The 22,301-nt window shown below is 35.4% G+C and overlaps 1 protein-coding gene and 1 long non-coding RNA gene across 17 annotated transcripts in view; one reads left to right on the top strand and one right to left on the bottom strand.

Annotated features, from left to right (window-relative positions):
• The window catches only part of LOC136825731 (uncharacterized), a 583,078-nt gene that overhangs the window by 140,681 nt on the left and 420,096 nt on the right, over positions 1 to 22,301 (bottom strand). The window lies entirely within an intron of this gene.
• LOC136825724 (cubilin-like) overlaps positions 4,999 to 22,301 on the top strand; it is a 48,959-nt gene continuing 31,656 nt past the window's right edge. For 9 of the 15 annotated variants that reach the window (XR_010849429.1, XR_010849428.1, XR_010849427.1 and 6 more), the window contains exons 1-9: positions 4,999 to 5,588; positions 8,652 to 9,051; positions 10,935 to 11,142; positions 13,275 to 13,402; positions 14,857 to 14,988; positions 15,385 to 15,586; positions 16,469 to 16,596; positions 20,977 to 21,072; positions 21,732 to 21,939. Coding sequence is in view for 3 of the 15 variants with exons in the window: in XM_067082522.1 (XP_066938623.1) it covers positions 5,493 to 5,588; positions 8,652 to 9,051; positions 10,935 to 11,142; positions 13,275 to 13,402; positions 14,857 to 14,988; positions 15,385 to 15,586; positions 16,469 to 16,596; positions 20,977 to 21,072; positions 21,732 to 21,939 (1,598 nt within the window). In the remaining 12 variants the exon portion in view is untranslated. Of the gene's footprint in view, positions 5,589 to 8,651; positions 9,052 to 10,934; positions 11,143 to 13,274; positions 13,403 to 14,856; positions 14,989 to 15,384; positions 15,587 to 16,468; positions 16,597 to 17,845; positions 17,942 to 18,604; positions 18,813 to 19,437; positions 19,566 to 20,976; positions 21,073 to 21,731; positions 21,940 to 22,301 lie in introns of all 15 variants that reach the window. The other 6 variants (XR_010849419.1, XR_010849418.1, XR_010849422.1 and 3 more) reach the window with 3 other exon arrangements.

Raw genomic sequence — 22,301 nt, 5'->3', positions numbered from 1 at the left:
AGAACGGCATGCATCCAAGGACAGCTTCACATTAAGGGAAATGAAATTCACGATGACGAGGAGGGGGTGGGGATGGATGAAATAAAATCAGTACTCAATTTTTTACTTCGATGATCTTAATCAGTTCTTAAGTATCTTTGCGGATGAGCGCAAGCTTAGGAATACAGTACCTGTTCCACAGACTGGGATACCTGCAGACTGCAGTAACTACAGGCCAACTTCTATTCTCCCTGTGCTCTCCAAAGTTGCAGAAAAACTTACTTTTAAGCCACTATATAAGTATGTGAAATCTAAAGGATTGTTTGCTGATAGTTAATATGCATAGAGGAAGCAGTTAGGTACCTGCAATGCTCTTTCAGACTTGACATTTCATTTGCAAAGAGTCTTGATAAAGGTTTTGAGTGAAGGGTTAATTCAAATAGATTTTAGCGCTGCTTCCGATTTAGTAAACCATAAGGCACTTATTTATAAACTTCAGAGCCTTGGAGTGGGTGGATATGTTCTAGGATTACTTCAAGATTTCCTTACAAGTAGGCAGCAGCAAGTTGATGGGATCTTTAGCCAACCTAGACCTATCGTGTCAGGAGTTCCACAGGGTAGGGTTCTTGGTCCACTGTTATTTTTTGTGTATACAAGTGATACAGTTGTTGGCCTGGAAAACAAGATTGTTCAGTATGCTGATGATGCAATAACTGTGGGTGTAGTGAAGTCTCCACTTAATGAAAAATGAAACTGCCTTTAGTCTCAATCGTGACATGGAGCAGATTAGTGAATGGTGTAGTCGGTGGGGTAAGAGGCTGAACTCCAGTAAAAAGAAACCACAGTTCATTAACAGATCTCGTACAGATTTTCCACCCCATCCTCCCTTCATGTGGATGGGACTCTGCTGAGTGAGTCTGAAGCTTTAACCACTTTAGATGTAACTTTTGGCTCATATCTTACTTTTGAGAAACATCTAATGAAAGTGTCAGCAAACGCCGCACGAAAGTTAGGTATTGTATGTAAGGCCTCATATATTTATAATAGTGATAAAATCAATGCAACCTGTTTTAGGTCATCTGTCCTTCCTTTGCTAGAATACTGCTCTGTGTAGATGTCTGCTTCTGCCTGAGCTTCATCTCTTTTAGATCGAGTGTTTCGTGGTGGTACGTTTCTGCTCCCTAACATTGGACCATCTACGGATAGTCTCTTTAGTTAATTTTTCATAAGTTGTATTTTAACAGAGATCTTTCACATTCACAATTGATCCCTGTTCTCCTTCTCTGCAGAGAGCAACCAGATTTGCTGAACAGCAACACCGATAAGCAGTAAATACGCATCACTGTCGAACTTCTCAGTTCCAGAGGTCCTTTATTCCTCACTTAAAAATACAGTGATTAAAACATATTTCAGGCTCAAAGAACTCACTATTATCTTTTCATGACATCGTAACAGCATTGCATTCGTTTCCTACTTTTACATATACATACGTAATACATACATACATACATACATACATACATATGTATATATATATATATATGTGTGTGTGTGTATTTGTTAAGCCATACTCCTCTCTTAATCTACTGAGAAGTTTAAGGGGTCATCAGTTATTAAAAACTGTGTATATATATATATATATATATATATATATATATATATATATATATATATATATATATATATATATATATATATATATGTGTGTGTGTGTGTGTGTATAAGTGAGTGTGTGTGCGCGTGTTATGTCTTTATATCTGATATGTTAAAACCATAACATTTACGGATAGATATCGCTCTAAACAAAAAACTGTAAAAAATACACAAAAAATATTCGTTTACTAGGAAACCTCAAGTATCCAGAGTTCGCACAATGGCGTGAACTATTAAGAATCATCACCGGAACCAACTTCAAGCGAGAGTTTAATTATTTTCTTATAATGTCTCATCCTTGACCTTCCCTCATCAATTTCTGTTCTAATCACTGAAGCCTATTAAGTTGAAATGTTTTTGCTAATAAGTCAAACTATTCCTAAACAAACACAAAGCAATTACATTAGTTTTGTTTCTCTGATAAAAGCAAGAAAATTTAGACGGATAAAAATGTAAAATTTCAGAAGAACCTGATTTTGTGTTTCATTTTAATCTTAAATTCAACATTCTATGGACTGCAAGGGAAACACCTTGTTTATCATTAGAAGAGTGGATTATAGCGTCAAAGACACCAAAACTCTACTAAATACATTCCCCAAAAATAGAATTGACAACACAAGACATCAATACGAAAAATTAAAAATCTTGGCCATAACGCTAGAAATTCTGTTCTTGCACTCAGAACATACACAAGCACATAGCAGGAAACATTAAATAAGACATAAACCGACCCCCGAATGAATCATAAACTGATCTATTCATACTTTTATAGCTAATATAAAATGAGTCTATACACAGCAGATGCACCATTTGAAAGCTTTACCAGAATGTGGACTAATGAGGAGCCCTCGCGAACAGCTTGCTCACTAAAACACCAAAAGCGGGTGATAATTTACGAGGATAATAATATGAGAAATAGAAGGCTACACCTAATAACATGAACATATTTATAATCAAGCAGGAGTCTTAGAATGCCATCCTTACTCTCTAAAAACTCATCGGTGCTTATTCTGAAAAGAGAGGCAGATGAATATAAAATAAATTCATTCACAGGGTTCAAAAGTTCAAATTCTTAAATTAACTATAACCCCAAGTCCTGCTATGAATTCAGATTAGGTCATTTCTTATGTTCACTCTGGTGCCTCAAAGGAACTCAATTTTCTCATTTGTTATGACAAGAAGTATGTCACAAAATTCCTTATTGTTTGAACTGAATACTCATTTATTTTTTAGCGAACTTGCATTTCAGTCTTCGTCCTAAATCACTTGTATTTTTCATTACTACATCAACAACGTGGTTGTTTCTGAAACTCAGAGTGAATTCACATTTATAAATTTTCTCACAATTAAGCAGTTTCCCCGACCAAGGAAGGGGCCCGGAAGTAATACTCAACAACGGTTACTGCCAAATTCACAATTTACCTGCTGAATCGTGGATAAATCCCAGGTGCGGAAAACTTCCAGAATATCAGATTCTTTTGGTGCGGAAAACTTCCAGAATATCAGATTCTTTTTGTGAGGAAAACTTCCAAAATATCAGAGTCTTTTGGCGAGGAAAACTTCCAAAATATAAAATTCTTTTGGTAAGAAAAATAAGGAAAACTTCCAAATTTTCTGATTCTTTTGGTGAAGAAAACTTCCAAAATATCAGATTCTTTTGGTGCGGAAAACTTCCAGATCATCAAATTCTTTTGGTGAGGAAAACTTCCAAAATATCAGATTCTTTTGGCGAGGAAAACTTCCAAAATATAAAATTCTTTTGGTAAGGAAAATAAGGAAAGCTTCCAAATTTTCAGATTCTTTTGGTGAAGAAAACTTCCAAAATATCAGATTCTTTTGGTGCGGAAAACTTCCAGATCATCAAATTCTTTTGGTGAGGAAAACTTCCAAAATATCAGATTCTTTTGGCGAGGAAAACTTCCAAAATATAAAATTCTTTTGGTAAGGAAAATAAGGAAAACTTCCAAATTTTCAGATTCTTTTGGTGAGGAAAACTTCCAAAATATCAGATTCATTTGGTGAGGAAAACTTCCAAAATATCAAATTCTTTTGGTGCGGAAAACTTCCAAAATATCAGATTCTTTTGGTGCGGAAAACTTCCAGATCATCAATTTCTTTATGCACCTAGGACGATAGCTCATCGGCCATTCAACTTCATTTTGCAAGCCCTCTCTCGCTAAAGGGATATCAAGGCATTTCCGTTCCAGTACCTCTTCCATTTCATCCATCCAGCAATTTTTAGGTCTACCTCTCTGCCTTCATCCGAGTAATTCCGCATTATACACTTTTCACTAGCCTATGATCCTTTAAATCTTCCACATGACAAAACCCTGGACATATTATGATCCATCTTGTCATCTGCGCTAAATTTCACTACTTCTCAACATGTCCACGTTTCTTACTCTTTCGAGACTTCTGACGCCACGATTGCTAACCCCCCCCAAAAAAAAAATTCTGCCCTACGATCTAAAAATTCTTTTCCATTTTTTTTTAAAGTATAACCTTCACACTCCACTTTCAATTAAGTTGGCACACGGCAGTCCCTTCAAAGATTATAAATTTGGCTTCCACTGATACTCCCGGTGTCTTCCTTAATTCACTTATTCAGCGATTCACCTCTTTTAGTATCCTACCATTATACTCCATTTATTCCAACATCCATGTTGACGTTTATTTACCTAGCTTCCTAGTTTTCATTTACCTTCATAATTTATGTATACATTATATATATATATATATATATATATATATATATATATATATATATATATATACTATATATATACATTGCAAATATGAAACTGTCACCGGAGATATGCAGCCTTTCTAAGGATATACTACAATGCAGATACACAGAAAATGTTTGTACATAAATTACATAAGTAATCTCTAAACTACTGTAACTGTTCCTGAATGATACACCAGATTACATGTTCAAGTTGAGGTTTTAATAGGAATACAAAATGGAATATAGAGTTTAGGCCAAAAACAAGCACTGGGACCTATGAGGTGATTCTGCGCTGGAAAGGAAATTGAGAGTAGAAAGGTTTGAAAGGTGTAACAGGAGGAAAACTTCACAGTTGCACTATGAAATAATTGTTAGGAGAGAGTGGATAGCACGATGGAAGAAAGAGAACATGAACGGAGGCACAGTAAAAGGAATGAAAGAGGTTGCAGCTAGGGGCCGAAGGGACTCTGCAAAGAACCTTTAGTAATGCCTGCAGTGAACCCCGTGAGGTTTTAATAAACGAAGGAACAATACCAATACCGAAAAAGAAATTTCAGGATAAGGTCACACTTTCCTTACTGACCTTCACCGGGCATTTATTGAAGCAAGAAATAAACAAAAGAGAACCTGTGTTTTAGATGTAAAATATATCACCAATAAATTGTGAAACGTGAGAGACATTTAAGAAGTAACTAATGACACTATTCAAAAACATTTATGATGTGAAGAACTATTTATTCAGAAAAAACTATAAACTGTAATTGAGGAATAAATGGGGGCCAAATGAGAGCTGAAAGAACCTCCAGAAATGAAGACGATAATGATGAATACGTCACCAATAAAACGACACTTTGAAGGCGAACAGGCAATAAAAACGCATAAATACACATTTATTATGCCTAGTAAAACTATTCAGTTCAGGCAACGACACAGATTTATATACGAAAAGAAGAAATTATAATAACCAAGAGGACACAAGTGCAGGCCACACCTGGCAACTCACGACCCATAGACTAGGATTTCCGCTCCAGGGACACTGAGTCACTCTATAAAAGAAAAGGGGTGCCGTAACATCATCACATTCTAAGAGGTGTTTCAGTCCGGAACGCCGAATGAAGAAATCGAATTCGCCATGATTCGAACAGCGCTGCTTCTCTCCACAGCACTGCTGTTGCTGTTGCTGCTGCTGGCTGCCACAGAGTGTGCACCTGGGAAGCCAAAGGTCAAGGTAAGCATTTCTTACACTGTTCTTATAATCTGAACAGAACGTATGTGTGTGTATATGCGTATATATATATATATATATATATATATATATATATATATATATATATATATTGTCACGATGTTCCCAGTACCTGGTTATTACGCAACTAATCAACAGACTTCAAAAATTTACCTCACTTCAGCCAGATACCTAAACTCTCATAACAGTAAAAATTACGACTGAGTGCTCTAATGGTAACAGTGATCCCTTAAAAAGCTTATTAATCACGTGAAAAATCAAATAAGTTTATCAAAACAAGTGTGAGGTATCAACAATTAAACAAGAAATATACTAGAGCAAAAGGGCATCACTCCATCAAACAACTTTAACTTTTTCCATAGTCTTAATTCACTTCAGCAAAACTAAAAGAACAAAACACATTTATCACTTTGCCTTATGCCTTAATCCTATTCACTAAATTGGTGGTCAATAAATGAAACACTGTTTTCAAAAAATTTTAAATACAAAAATTTATTTTTAAATTCAAATTCACAATCTGAAAAAATTTACTATTACTTGAAAACAACATAAAACTACATTAATTCTTGAATTAAATGATTAAACAAAACTAAATCACAAAAACTGTAATTTACCAAGAAATTAAATTAATCAAGCCAAATTCAAATCATCAAGAATAAATTCCAAATTGAAAAGAAAATCTTAGGAAATGAAAATTAAATCAAGTATGCAATGTTAAATTATCATGAAATACTTAAATTGCTAAGTAAATAAATGTTAAATCACCAATATATAAAATGTGAAAAATTAAGAATTTGCAAACACAAGAACACGCACAAATACACTAAAGATTTACCAATAATAATTCCACTAAGGCAAAAATCCCTTAATCCTACCATGGTGATAATAAGTAAAATTCACTTTATTTACACAAGCTTGTGAAAATTTTCGCAAAATCACCTGAAATTCAGCTGCTTGAGATTCACAAAACACACTCTGATAGGTGCTGTTATGAATATGTTACAAATATATACACTTTTCCTACATTCAGATCTCAACAGTTTGACTTAATACCAGTGACCACACAAATATTTTACGTTAATAACTTCTCTCTTTGAGAGAGAGAGAGAGAGAGAGAGAGAGAGAGAGAGAGAGAGAGAGAGAGAGAGAGAGAGAGAGAGAACCACACGAATGGTCTCTGAAATCAAAATGAGCAAACTTGTGGATTCGAGTTAGAAATGAAACAATCACATGAAGGCATTATTAAGGCATTTTGGGAACGAGATACAAGAGCAAATTTTAGAAGAGGAAGATGACGTCACTTCCAGAGCAAAACTTTGGGGCCAAAACTAATGCGTTGGAACAATACGTGATCAGAGCAATGCAATCTTAAACATGACGCAATTGCCATGTTCTTCAGTGCAACACTTTTTCGCATTTTTCAAAAAAGGTATATGTTTTTACCCGAAAATCGTAAGGGACGCAATCAGAAAATATATGTAACATTGCGAAATCATTCGTCTTTTTCTCATATGAGACAAAATCTTACACAACTCGACTGTTATTCTGACCTGTCAATGTGTATCTTTCGCGATGACAACTGAATCAAAACACATCTGGTCTAACTCGAAACTCTTTTTCTCCCACTATGTATTATTAAAAGCATATAATTATTCTAAATCACTCTGTTAAGTTACCTAAATCATTAACTCTTTTGAGATCTGACATTACACTACATACAATACTTCAACAATTATTATTATTAATTACACAGAACACATGATAACCAGAACAGTAAATATATCAACATTTTACAAGTTAACATCATGAAAATATATATATATATATATATATATATATATATATATATAGGCTATATATATATATATATATATATATATATATATATATATATATAGAGAGAGAGAGAGAGAGAGAGAGAGAAATGACATAAAGAATTTTGCTGTTAGCCGAGTAAGTTGCTAATAATGCACTATTTCTCTCTAAAATTCATTTAATTAATTATTTTATTTTCTGAAGAAATGATATAAGGCATTTATCAGAAAGCTTGCAACTTGGCAGTACACAATTAACACTAACCTCTTATATTTTCTACATATATAAAAATGGATGTGTGTGTGTGTTCCAGGATAACTCTGAAATTCATTGAGCAATTTCTACCAAACTTGGTATACATATGACTTACTGTCTGCAAAGAATACTGTGAGGGTAAGACATCACTGCCACCATAGAGGGTGGGGGTGGGAAGGGGGTGACATGTAAAAATAACTGAAAATGACAGATATTAGTGTCTATTCCATAGTTTTCAAGGTCGCTGAGATGAATAGTGACACTGCTGATGCCCTTTGAGTCCAAGTTAAGCCTCTGATAGGAAGGGGGAGTGAGAAGGGGTGGGAAGGGGGTGACATGTAAAAATAACTGAAAATGACAGATATTAGTGTCTATTCCATAGTTTTCAAGGTCGCTGAGATGAATAGTGACACTGCTGATGTCCTTTGAGTCCAAGTTAAGCCTCTAATAGGAAGGGGGAGTGAGAAGGGGTGGGAAGGGGGTGACATGTAAAAATAACTTTTCAGACATCTAGTGGCAATACAGAGAATATATGTAAACAAAACATACAAATGTTTCTATGGAGAGCTGTTAATCAGCTCAGTGGTCTGGTAAAACTAAGGTATACTTAACTTTTTTCTACGTTCCAATACATTATCTGTATAATAACTATTGCTGTTTAATGGAGCCACTTGATTTACTCTACTTGTAAAGACTGCAATAAGTGTGAGGAAGATCTTAATATATTCATAAACACTGAACACCCTGTTTAGAAACATCTAACGCACTTATAATTGATCATTTCCGTGATTATTTGGCATTATATATTGCCTAATGCTGGGTTACTTTTTACTTTTTTTGTGTAAGGTTACCGATATGAATCTCTATCCACAATCATCAATATGTGTAATGAATGATTTTTAGCCTCTATACTCTTGTACAAAATTCAAAATAATAACTTTCATGAATATTAAACTATACTATTTACTCCGACAGAAAACAGGTCTCCTTAAACACTGGTGGGAAACATACACAACATACACAACACCGGATTATTACAAATCAACTCCACCACCAGTAACTGAAACAACGGAATGGTACGAAACAACTTCACCACCAGTAACTGAAACAACAGAATGGTACGAACCAACTTCACCACCAGTAACTGAAACAACGGAATGGTACGAAACAACTTCACCACCAGTAACTGAAACAACGGAATGGTACAAACCAACTTCACCACCTGTAACTGAAACAACGGAATGGTACGAAACAACTCCACCACCAGTAACTGAAACAACGGAATGGTACGAACCAACTTCACCACCAGTAACTGCAACAACGGAATGGTATGAATCAACTGGACTGCCACTGGTGAACTGCAATACAGATGCAAGTAAGTGCTGTTATACTTCCACAGATGCAAGGAATGGAATGGAATATACAATTTAGGCCAAAGCTCAAGAGCTGGGACCTATGAGGTCATTCAGTGCTGAAAGGAAAACTGAGAGTAAAGGAGTGTTTAAGGGTGTAACAGGAGGAAAAGCTCGCAGTTGTGAAACAACTGTTAGGAGGGGGTGGAACGTAAGATGGAAGAATGAGAATATGAACGGAGGTACAGTAAAAGGAATGAAAGGGGATGCAGCTAGGGGCGGAAAGAATGCTGCAAAGATCTTTAAGTAATGCCTACAGTGCACCATGTGAGGTGCACTGACGGCACTAACCCCCTACGGGGCAGACTCAAGGAAGTGCTGCTGTTACAAGTAAGTGTTGTTATACTTCCATAGACGCAAGTACGTGCTGCTGTTATAAGTAAGTGCTGTTCTACTTTAACAGACGAAAGTAGGTGCTGCCGTTATAATTAAGTTCTGTTATACTTTCTTGGTGATGACACTTCATTTTCTTCGTTGTAATCCCAATATCGCAAAACATATTTGAATTTCGAAATCACTTATAACCTTAGCTGATTTTCCCACTGCATATCAACACTTCAATTGAAATCCCTATTTCAAGCATTCCCGTCTCTTTTTCCTTCAGCTTCCTTACTCGCAAAATTAAAAGTACTCTTTCTCATCTTCCTCTTGGTACTTTTCTGTTCGTTTACGTATATTTCTCAATCGAGATCTTTCAGAGTTATTAATCGGTTCTTGAATCTTCGTAAGAGGCTCGACTTCCTTATGCGCATTCATAACTTGCCCTAAAATCTAAAATCAGAAGACATTTTCAAGGGAGTCAGACAATTAAACGTAAATTTCAGGAGGCTTTCGATGCTTGTCAGAGAAAAGATAACTGCAAAAGACTATATGAAGAGCCGTAAATTAAAAAAAAAAAAAGGTTATCAAGCTGCACGGAAAAGGTACAAACCATAAAATGGCACCCTGTAAATCGCAAGTATCATTCAACTTTATCTCTCTCGTATTACTGCTTTTGGCATCGTAATTCGATAGCCACTGTAATATGCAGTGGAAGGGCATACTGGACTATTCGCTTCATGAAACAATAAGTTATGAAATCCCTTCAAATTTATTCGGTCTTGTTCTTTAATTCAGTGTTCTCTCTCTCATTCTGACATTATTACAGTAATTCTAATTAACTTTAAGCAAAGATATCTTACACCCTTTCGCATGTCCATGATAACATAGCTAGTTAGTGTTGAAGGTTGTCAACTCCCAAATGAAAACCTATCTGTAAATCTTTCTGCAACGAAGTTTTTAATATACCGTTCGAGTACCTTACATTCCGCATGCAAAACAACTAACTTACGGAAGCTTGTTCCTAATTCTCTTTAGCTTAAAACTTTTAGTGACAAACTCACGTTTTAACTAAATAAAAGGGGATTCATGGTCACCATTAAATTCCGCACTCATATTGAGCTAATGTTTCACAAATTGCCAAGTCTACAATCACCTTGGCTATATTTCCTTTCACCATAAAGCTGGATCTCTCTTGGCTTCCCTCTACGATCCAAGGTCCCGTAAGTTTTATAAACTCAATACAATGAGTGACTGAAGAAGTTCTCACTAAGAGGAGTTGGGCGTTCACCTGCAACTTTTCTCTAAAGACTCGTGGGCACTAAGAAAATGAAAAGAGAGAGAGATAAAGAAGTGGAAATAACTTCATTACAAAATTATAGGCTACCTCAAGGTAGTATATATCGTTTCTGAAATGCGCTCTTTGATCAAACGATTTTGGTTCAATTAAAACAAATGTAAATGAGAATAATGCATAGGCAATATAAGATTAACCTTAGCGACCTTCTAACTATATCTCTTCCATCAGATCGACCGGTGGTGGTCTCAGGCATAATAGGGACGGGTTCCCAGAATGGATCTTACGCCAATAACACACACTTCGTCCAGGTGATTCAAGTCCCGGCAGGGTTGAAAATTCAATTCACATGGGAGTTCTTTGATGTTGAGGGACCAAGTCCAAGTTGTCCTTATGACTTTTTAGACATCTCAGACTGTGCAACTGGAAAGACCTTGACGTAAGTAAACGGTTATCTCAATGTAAACAAATTCTTTTTGTATTAATCCGTATACCCCAAAAGAGGGAAAACTTCAATTTGATTGTACTCTTTACCTGCACCCCAGGAAGCAAAACCGCTTAGTTGTTTAGTTATGAAATGAAGCAGTATACACAAACATCAGAAATATCTCTTTTAAAATGTCACGCAACTTGGCTGTGTAATTTAAACTTCTTACTTATGACCCCACTGTTCACTCTTTAAACTATTTCTGATGTCCAGTTCAACTGCTTAATTTCTGTCGTAGTTACTGGCAGTGAACTTGCTTCACATTTTTGCTGCTTCTAGCAACTCATCTGAGATCTGTTCTCTCCCTGGAAGTGTCCTTATCTTAACCAGTGAACTCTTCCAGCTCCTAACGTGTATTATGTAAATATTCCCATCCCTCAAACCTTTCTTCCTCGGACTTCTGTAGATCACTCCCGTTCTCCTGGAACGTTGTGGATTCTGGCAAAATTTCTTCAGCGTGATTTACGAACGAAACAGTTCTTTACTGTTGGTTCGAAACGCGACTTTCAAATAAGAAGATTGTATTGACTATCGTTCGTTCAGGGACTGGGTCAGGTGGAATGTTCATCGAATATTGCTGAGAATAATAATGTGGAGAAACGTGATCTGTTGATTCTTTAGTTCGTTCCTAAAGCTTTAAAAATGTCACGGTATTTTTGTTTTATTTGCAGTTAAATGCGAAAAACGTATTTTGTAACCCTAATTGTGGATAATAGTGCAGGCAACTCTTCTATGAAAACAGAAGCATGCTAGATAATAAGAACTGAATTAAGTAAACTGCCACAAACCTTACCCGAGGAGATTTAAGATACACTGGTATACAATATATAGTGTGAATCTTTATGGTGCATATTTTCAAATGCGTTTCCTTCTGGTGTTCAAATGTATACGTATTTATTTTTGAGAAATTGTGCAGTTACGCATGACTTGAAATCTTCGCATAAACAATGGACGTTCTGACACTGGAAAAAACTCAGATGTAAAATGTACAGCATTCCCTGGTTTCTGTGGCGTATGAAACTTGATGCGTGGCTTGTTCTCTTTCTATCATTTACTTGTAATCAACATTGTGGCCTCAAAATATGTCAGCATGATTGCTGATGAAGGTAACAATTTATTTTTAGCTGGTCCACTGGTATGGTGGTTAGTGTCGTGACATGCCACTCAGACGTCGCGAGTTTGCGTCTCTCCCAGGGCGATGAAAAATCACTGGCTCTGTATCATGATCAGCTACTGTTGCAGTGTGGGGTCTGCGGTGGGAGGTTGAAACCAACATTTTGGAAGCTTGAATTTCGAGTCAGTGGCCCCTGTGGTGTGCTTGTTCCATGTGAATAGGTTTCACTTACTGAAATAATAATAATAATAATAATAATAATAATAATAATAATAATAATAATAATAATATTATTATTATTATTATTATTATTATTATTATTATTATTATTATTATTATTATTATTATTATTATTATTATTCAGGTAATGGTACGCTTGTCACTATCTACCGTGTTTTCATCCCAGTTAGCTAAGTGTAGTGCATTCAGAATCCGACATTCAGATTCTGGGATGTTCAAATATGTCACTCTTGGACTGCTGTGCTCCTTTTATTCCAACAGGACCCCTCATGTAAAAGTATTTTGATGTCGCTATGTTGATTCCGAAGAAATTCTGCAGAGAGTGCGTCCACCCAGAGCAAGTTTTATACCAACATAAAAAAAAAAATAGTCTTGAAAAATCCATCGGCTGGATTTAGTTACTGATCTGAAAATGAAATTTTGGATACGGAATCATTTTAAGAATGCGTCTTGCAATTAATATGGATGTTTGCCGCTCATTTATCAAAGAACCTGCGTGATAGAAGAATTTATTCTCAGTACGTTTCTCCTTCCTTTCTCTTTTGTTATGTCTTTCCTGAAACTCACTTCTGCAATGAGTGGGTAACACACTGTCACCCCGAAACTCCCCCTAGAAAAAAAATAACTATTTGATCTATTCACGAGGCCCTGTGAACAGAGAATACGAAATAACTAACCGCATACAAGAAATCCTCAGAAATAACCTCTGCAACACCGTTGTTTTTTTCAGCGGAAAGCTTTGTGGCGGTGAGATTCCAGCGCCTGTCACAAGCTTCAGTAACTTGGTTGTGGTGACTTTCAGCACCGATGCTTCAGTGACCTTGCACGGATACAAGCTTGAATTTAAAGCCATATCAGGTAATATCAATTTCAAGTTGCTATCTTTAAACTAAACACTAATGCTTCATAACTTGAAATGCAAACAGCTTATTCGTATATTATGTTTAGTGAAACTGACGCACGGACGACAGCAATGTTACGTGGCTTACCTAGGCTCTCAGAGATATTAAGTTCATCCCATACCAGCACACCAGCCCGCCTACTACGGGAATTTGGGTTACAGTAGATACAAATCAATAACTCGAAACAGCTCTCATGTATATTTGAGGCTGCTCCGCAAAGTCAGCAGCAGAAGTTCAAAGATATCCAAAAAGAGTGAATACATAATAAAAAGAAATCAGAAGGATCGTTCTGTGTGTGTGTGTGTGTTGATTGTGGTACCTTCCAGAATGTGTTCGGAAAGGACATGCAAGCCCCTCGACATAAGCTAAGCTGTCCATAAGATGGCAACCCTAGGGAGGCAAATTCAAGCTTATTGCAACATTAGGGCAAAACTCTAGTGGAAGTGCGTAACATGATCTTGTCAGAAGTGCAGAAATTTTGCACCAAGAGTATAACTAAGGGTGGTTGGTGACTGGAGGAGCAACGGACAATCACAGTGCATCAATCTATGCAGAAAATAAAGGTTTTCCCTCTTGCTGGAGGAAATTCTACAGGGGGTTTTCCGGACTCATACTAGAGCCAAATGAGCCAATTTTGTTCAGATTACTTGTATTTTTTGTCGATTTTCGTAATCCTTATTTATGCTTCCAGTTTTAACTTTTGCCTGTGGGGCTGCACAGACCATCAAACGAGCACTGCAAGTATTATAATAAGTTTGAAGAATTATCAAAGTAATTCACATATTACTTTGGCAGTAATATGTGATATTAAAAGGGGTTTGGAGCTACAGTGTCACGTATCTTCAAATGATGTCTTGAACGGTACGCCTTGTCAACAGTGCATTTTCGACAAGGAGGTGCCTCATGATAGCTTCTGTGATCAACGAATTTATAATGTTTTACCATACATGTTTCTTTTGCAGCTAAATTATATTTAGTTTGATTCACAGTATTTGTAAAGTCAATTATTATATTAATCATAAAACCATTATTGTAGATTCATATACTAACTACGCTAGCAGTTCTTTCAATTAAATACATTTGGACAAAACATCGATGTGTAAACTACAGCAGATCACATCGATCGAAATAAGTTATGGACCCAAACCGTAGAAGGCAGTTGTACCTTTAACTTAACAGTAAAAAGGGAAAGTGCGAAATTAAAACATTTCTAGAGATAGCTCTGCGCACACGTATTTATTTATACAATGAATGGTCGTGATCTTGTTAAAGTGGTTATCTGTAAGAGTTCCTGTAAAATACTCAAGATTCATTACCAAAAACGTAAGCAAATATAAACGCGCCCATAAGTAGAAAAAGATGAAAATTTTATTAATTACGAATCTATTCTACCCTCACGGACAACACCAGACCACTATGAAACAACTGTACTTGAGACAACACCACCGAACAGTTTTGAATCAACTCTGCCACCAGGGACAACAACATCGAATTGGAATGAACCAACTCCACCGCCAGGCATGAGATGCACTGTCAGCACAGGTAACAGATGCTGTGAATATTCTTGATCTTAAGAACTCCATTATTTCCAGTTGCCCTTTCTTCTGTGATCCCAGTTCCAAGAAGTTTCATCTGTCTAATAAGAATTATCACCTAAGAAATTCTCATTGTTAGGAGTTGGTGGCATTTGCCTGAAACATTTCGTTAACGAGAAGGAGATTCGTAGGAGCTACCAAATTAAAAAGAGGAGTAATTGCAATTTAAATGTCAGAAGTTCTTGTTTACGTTTCATTATAGAATAGGCCAAGGGAGGAAATAACTTATCTGAAACACGTCCATTGGACAACTAACTTTTCCACAAATGAAAAGCAATTCAAGTATCTTGGACGCTCTTCTAACCAAGTGTTATAAATCATCCTAACAATTCTCTTCCATCAGGTCGAGGGGTGCGATTCTCAGGTGTAATATCAACAGCACTGACTGGAAACAACATTAATAAAGAACAATGTTGGTTGATCCAGGTGCCCCAGGGGTCCTTAATTCAACTCATGTGGGAGTACTTTAATATCGAGGGTCCGAGTCCCGGATGTCTTAACGACTACGTCGAGATCTCAGACAGTACAACTGGACAGAGTCTGACGTAAGCCAATCAGTATACTGAAATATATATAATATATAAAATGCCGAGATGCAAAATTCAAAACAAAAAAATCCAACCTAGTAGGCTATACTGATAAGCGCTCATCAAAACGAAAATGACACAACACGAAAAAACAACATGCAAGGCTTTTATACAAAGAAAAATGAACACGAGCTAAAAAATAAAGGCACAGGGAGGAATTAGTGTATATCCAACAGAAGGACAGTTAAAATAAGCAAGAAACTCGATGCAAGGGATAATCGACAAACACACACACACACACACACACACACACACATATATATATATATATATATATATATGTATGTATGTATAAGTGTATACATATATATATATATATATATATATATACATATATATATATATATATTATATATATATATATGTGTGTGTGTCGAATATCCCTTACATTGACTTTCTTGCTTATTTCAACTGTCCTATTGGACATACTCTAACTCCTCCTTGTGCCTTTATATACATACATACATATGTATATATTGTATATATAAATATAAATATATATATATATATATATATATATATATATATATATATATATATATATATATATATTTATATATGAATTCAGTTCCTAGTATTATTCCATGATATATTTCTCATTTCACCGCTAACGCTTCACAATTGTTCACGGGAAAGGCAATGTGCAAATAAATGTAAATAAATACCGAAGGTACTCTTGGCTACACACAAGCGAGAACAGCATTACTACAGCTGTTAAGTTTTCTGAAGTGGACGAGAATAAACGCTCTATAGCCAGCTGAATATTTGCCTAAACAATAGACATAACTTTACTGCTGAAAATGTCGTGAATAACCTCTGCAATGCTACTGTCTCTTCCAGGGGAAGGATTTGCGGCAACTCGATTCCACCGTCCGTTACAAGCCACAGTAACTCGGTTGTGGTGACTTTCATCAGCGACGGTTCTGTTACCTCGCAAAGATTCAGGCTTCGATATGAGGCTGTGCCAGGTAACTCCACTACTAAGTTCCCAACTGGACACCATAAATGAATACGTCTCAGACTGATGTTGAAACAGAAATCAAATTTATACATTATATGAACCAAAACGGACAGCCAAGTAACAGAAAGATTAAATATGGTTATGTAAGACCTAAGACATATCAAGATCTTTCCATATACCAACAACACTACCAACACAGACACTGGGGTTACAATGCACTTAAATCAACCGCTAGAAACTTCTTTCATCATAATCTGAAGCCAGTTGTCGCAGATGCCATTAAAGTGTAAAACTAGGCTGACTTCCATAACGATTGAACAAATAAGATAGAAAAATGGGTATGTGCATATACTGTATGCATCGTTTCTTTAAAATAATTAGCACATACGTACAGAAACACATTATATATCAATGTTATATATATATATATATATATATATATATATATATATATATGTGTGTGTGTGTGTGTGTGTGTGTGTGTGTTCAAGATTATGAGAGACCTGAATATTAGGAAGAAGGAGCAATGAATGGTAGTAAGGAGGGTGAAACAAAGTCACAGAATATGTGAAGCAAGGAAGCAAGGAAGGAAGAAAGGAAGGAAGGTAGCAGGATGCGTGGAATATTTTGGGAATTAGCCTGGAATCTGTACAGAAGCTAAAGTTGGAATGTAAGAAGTGATTGTTGCTCCAACTCCCCTTTATGCAAGTGAACCTGGAATTCTTGAATGGTTAAAATGGAATGTATTTATAATATATTGGATAATCAATAAATTTCTAAATATTTACGTTACAAGTGATTTCCTTTATAGCTAGAGCGTAGGTTGTGGCTTAATACTGTTATTCTGGTCCGTCACAAGAGTCCTATTATATGTCTAAACTATAGTTAAATTGGTAGCTAAATCTATTAAAAATTTCTGGCAAGGAGGCAACGTCAGATAACACAGGACACATCCAAATATTTAACATTTTTCACTACGAGAGAGTAGTTGGGATTTCAGCTAGGGTAGTTGGGATTTTAGCTAAACACTTGCACAAGAAAGAGTAAATCAGTCCCTTCAGGAAACAGCTTCATTCACACGAATGTGTTTATCTAAATGAATGATTGTCTGTTAACTTATCTTTTAGCAGTTCTTCTTAACGAATCCTGTAAAATATTCAGCATAATCAAATCTAAACGCACGCACATTAACAAATCAACTTTTTAAAGAAAATGTTATGAAGAATCAACCCTTTAACCAGCAAACACAATTTCAGATCAATATGAAACAACCTTCCCACCAGAGACAACAACACCCGATTGGTATGAAACAACTCAACAGCCACACATGAAGAAATGCAGCGCCGATGCAGGTAACTGCTCTTATCAACATTTTCTTTCTACTATACAATTCAGTATTTATAAGTATATTTAATTTAAGATTCCTAATTTAAGATGTTATTCCGCATGTATTCATTTGCTGCTACTCCTCCTAAACTGCCTGCCACCTTTACTTCATCTCTACAGGTAACCTTTTGAAATACTCAAGTCGTTCTTTCAGGAAATTTCCATTCGCATGTTAATGCCTTTTATTCATAAAAAAATCTCAGAAACTTCTTTACAGAAGGTCCTGGTTTCCAAGTTATTTTTTCATTATCTCATAAAAGCATCGAATTAGTCACAAATATGATCATCTGCATTAAAACCGCAAAAAAAAAAAAAAAAAAAAAAAAATTGGCCTTTTCTGAAACATTTCTTGAAAAAAATGTGTAATAGCTTCTATGACCAAATAGAATTAATTTACCAGATCAAATCAATTATCATAGTTGGTATTTATGTTTTATTTTGTGGAAGTGTTGCTTACTTATAAAATTCATGAAGGAAATAAATTATGCTTGGGATATGTGCTCTTTAGTTAAATAATTTTTTCTAAATAAAACAAACGAAAGCTAAATGAATACAAACACAATTTTAAGTGTATCCTTAATGCTCTCTAACCACGAATTATGACAATCCTCCGAAATCTCTTCCATCAGGTCGAGTGGAGGCGTCCTCAGGGGTAATAGGGGTAGGATCCCTGAATGGAAACTACAGCAATAACGAACAGTGTGTCTGGGAGATCCAGGTGCCCCACGGGTCCTTAATTCACTTCATGTGGGACTACTTTAATATCGAGGGTCTGAGTCCCGGGTGTCCATACGACTACGTCGATATCACAGACGATGCAACTGGACAGAGCTTGACGTAAGTTAAAAAGTATATCTGAGCCATCAAAAAATACTGAACTACAAAATCAAAGAAAACCCTAATCTATGAGGCTATACTGATAACAGCTGATCAAAACACAACAAATTACACAGCACCATGAAGCAACTAAACGAAAGCTTCATCTACTACAAAGAATGATCACGGGCTTTAAAAAGACAAGGATTATTGTAGAATCAGGGCATATCCAATACACGGCCAGATAAAAATAGCCACTGGAGACAATACAAAGGATAATCGATACACACACACAGACACAAACATATATACAGTATATATATATATATATATATATATATATATATATATATATATATATATATATATATATATATATGAATTTAATTTAGTTTCTCGTATCATTCCGTTACGTTTCCCATTCTAATACTAATCCTCAGAAAATGAATTGTACAGAAAGATGGGAATAAAACTGAAAGGTAGGTATGTCTACACACAAGCAAGAACAACATTAATGTACGTTAGTTTTCTGATGTGAACCAGAATAAAGAAACAATAGCCAGAAAAGTATTTTTCTGAATTATATACATAGTTATATTGCTTCAAATATGGCGAATAGCCTCTGTAATGCTAATGTCTCTTCCAGGGGAAGGATTTGCGGCAGCTCGATTCCACCGTCATTTACAAGTTACGGTAACTCGGTCGTGGTGACTTTCATCAGCGACAGTTCTGTTACCTTGAAAGGATTCAGGCTTCGATTTGAGGCTGTGTCAGGTAACTCTGCTTCTAAGTTCCCAACTGGACACCATAATTGAATACGTCTCAGACTGATGTTGAAATGCAAATCATATTTATACAGGATATGAACCAAAACGGACAGCCAAGTAACAGAAAGATTAAATATGGTTATCTAAGACCTAAGACATATCAAGATCTTTCCATATACCTACAACACTACCAACACAGACACTGGGGTTACAATACACTTAAATCAACCGCTGGAAACTTCTTTCATCATAATCTGAAGCCAGTTGTCGCAGATGCCATTAAAGTGTAAAACTAGGCTGACTTCCATAACGATTGAACAAATAACTGCATACATAAAATTATAGCAATAAAACTACTAGATACTAGACAGTCATAAAAAATGACCCATTTTGTTACGTATGAACGATTTTAAAATTCTTTCTGCTTAAACATGTATCATAAGATAGAAAAATGGGTATGAGCATATACTGTATGCATCGTTTTATTAAAACAGTTAGCACATACATTACAGAAACACATTATAAATCAATGTTATATATATATATATATATATATATATATATACATATATATATATATATATATATATATATATATATATATATATATATATATGTGTGTGTGTGTGTGTGTGTGTGTATGTGAGTGTGTTCAAGATTATGAGACACCTGAATATTAGGAAGATAGAGCAATGAATGGTAGTAAGGAGGGTGAAACAAAGTCACAGAATATGTGAAGCAAGGAAGGAAGCAAGGAAGGAAGGAAGGTAGAAGGATGCGTGGAAAATTTTGGGAATTAGCCTGGAGTCTGTACAGAGGCTAAAGTTGGAATGTGTGAAATGATTGTTGCTCCAACTCCCCTTTATTCAAGTGAACCTGGAATTCTTGAATGGTTAAAATGGAATGTATTTATAATATATTGGATAATCAATACATTTCTAAATATTTACGTTACAAGTGATTTATTTTACAGCTAGAGCGTACGTTGTGGCTTAATACTGTTATTCTGGTTCGTCACAAGAGTGCTATTATATGTCTAAACTATAGTTTCATTGATAGCTAAATCTATTATAAATTTCTGGCAAGGAGGTAACGTCAGATAACACAGGACACATCCAAATATTTAACATTTTTCACTACGAGAGAGTAGTTGGGATTTCAGCTAGGGTAGTTGGGATTTTAGGTAAACACTTGCACAAGAAAGAGTAAATCAGTCCCTTCAGGAAACAGCTTCATTCACACGAATGTGTTTATCTAAATGAATGATTGTCTGTTAACTTATCTTTTAGCAGTTCTTCTTAACGAATCCTGTAAAATATTCAGCGTAATCAAATCTAAACGCACGCACATTAACAAATCAACTTTTTAAAGAAAATGTTATGAAGAATCAACCCTTTAACCAGCAAACACAATTTCAGATCAATATGAAACAACCTTCCCACCAGAGACAACAACACCCGATTGGTATGAAACAACTCAACAGCCACACATGAAGAAATGCAGCGCCGATGCAGGTAACTGCTCTTATCAACATTTTCTTTCTACTATACAATTCAGTATTTATAAGTATATTTAATTTAAGATTCCTAATTTAAGATGTTAATCCGCATGTATTCATTTGCTGCTACTCCTAAACTGCCTGCCACCTTTACTTCATCTCTACAGGTAACCTTTTGAAATACTCAAGTCGTTCTTTCAGGAAATTTCCATTCGCATGTTAATGCCTTTTATTCATAAAAAAATCTCAGAAACTTCTTTACAGAAGGTCCTGGTTTCCAAGTTATTTTTTCATTATCTCATAAAAGCATCGAATTAGTCACAAATATGATCATCTGCATTAAAACCGCAAAAAAAAAAAAAAAAAAAAAAAATTGGCCTTTTCTGAAACATTTCTTGAAAAAAATGTGTAATAGCTTCTATGACCAAATAGAATTAATTTACCATATCAAATCAATTATCATAGTTGGTATTTATGTTTTATTTTGTGGAAGTGTTGCTTACTTATAAAATTCATGAAGGAAATAAATTATGCTTGGGATATGTGCTCTTTAGTTAAATAATTTTTTGTAAATAAAACAAACGAAAGCTAAATGAATACAAACACAATCTTAAGTGTATCCTTAATGCTCTCTAACCACGAATTATGACAATCCTCCGAAATCTCTTCCACCAGGTCGAGTGGAGGCGTCCTCAGGGGTAATAGGGGTAGGATCCCTGAATGGAAACTACAGCAATAACGAACAGTGTGTCTGGGAGATCGAGGTGCCCCACGGGTCCTTAATTCACTTCATGTGGGACTACTTTAATATCGAGGGTCTGAGTCCCGGATGTCCATACGACTACGTCGATATCACAGACGATGCAACTGGACAGAGTTTGACGTAAGTTGAAGAGTATATCTGAGCCATCAAAAAATACTGAACTACAAAATCAAAGAAAACCCCAATCTATGAGGCTATACTGATAACAGCTGATCAAAACAAAACAAATTACACAGCACCATGAAGCAACTAAACGAAAGCTTCATCTACTACAAAGAATGATCACGGGCTTTAAAAAGACAAGGATTATTGTAGAATCAGGGCATATCCAATACACGGCCAGATAAAAATAGCCACTGGAGACAATACAAAGGATAATCGATACACACACACAGACACAAACATATATACAGTATATATATATATATATATATATATATATATATATATATATATATATATATATATATATATGAATTTAA

The sequence above is a fragment of the Macrobrachium rosenbergii genome, chromosome 39 (assembly GCF_040412425.1).
Source record: "Macrobrachium rosenbergii isolate ZJJX-2024 chromosome 39, ASM4041242v1, whole genome shotgun sequence".
NCBI lineage: Eukaryota > Metazoa > Arthropoda > Malacostraca > Decapoda > Palaemonidae > Macrobrachium > Macrobrachium rosenbergii.
The sequence above is the reverse complement of the archived record's forward strand: the minus strand, read 5'-3'. Positions and strand labels throughout refer to the sequence as shown.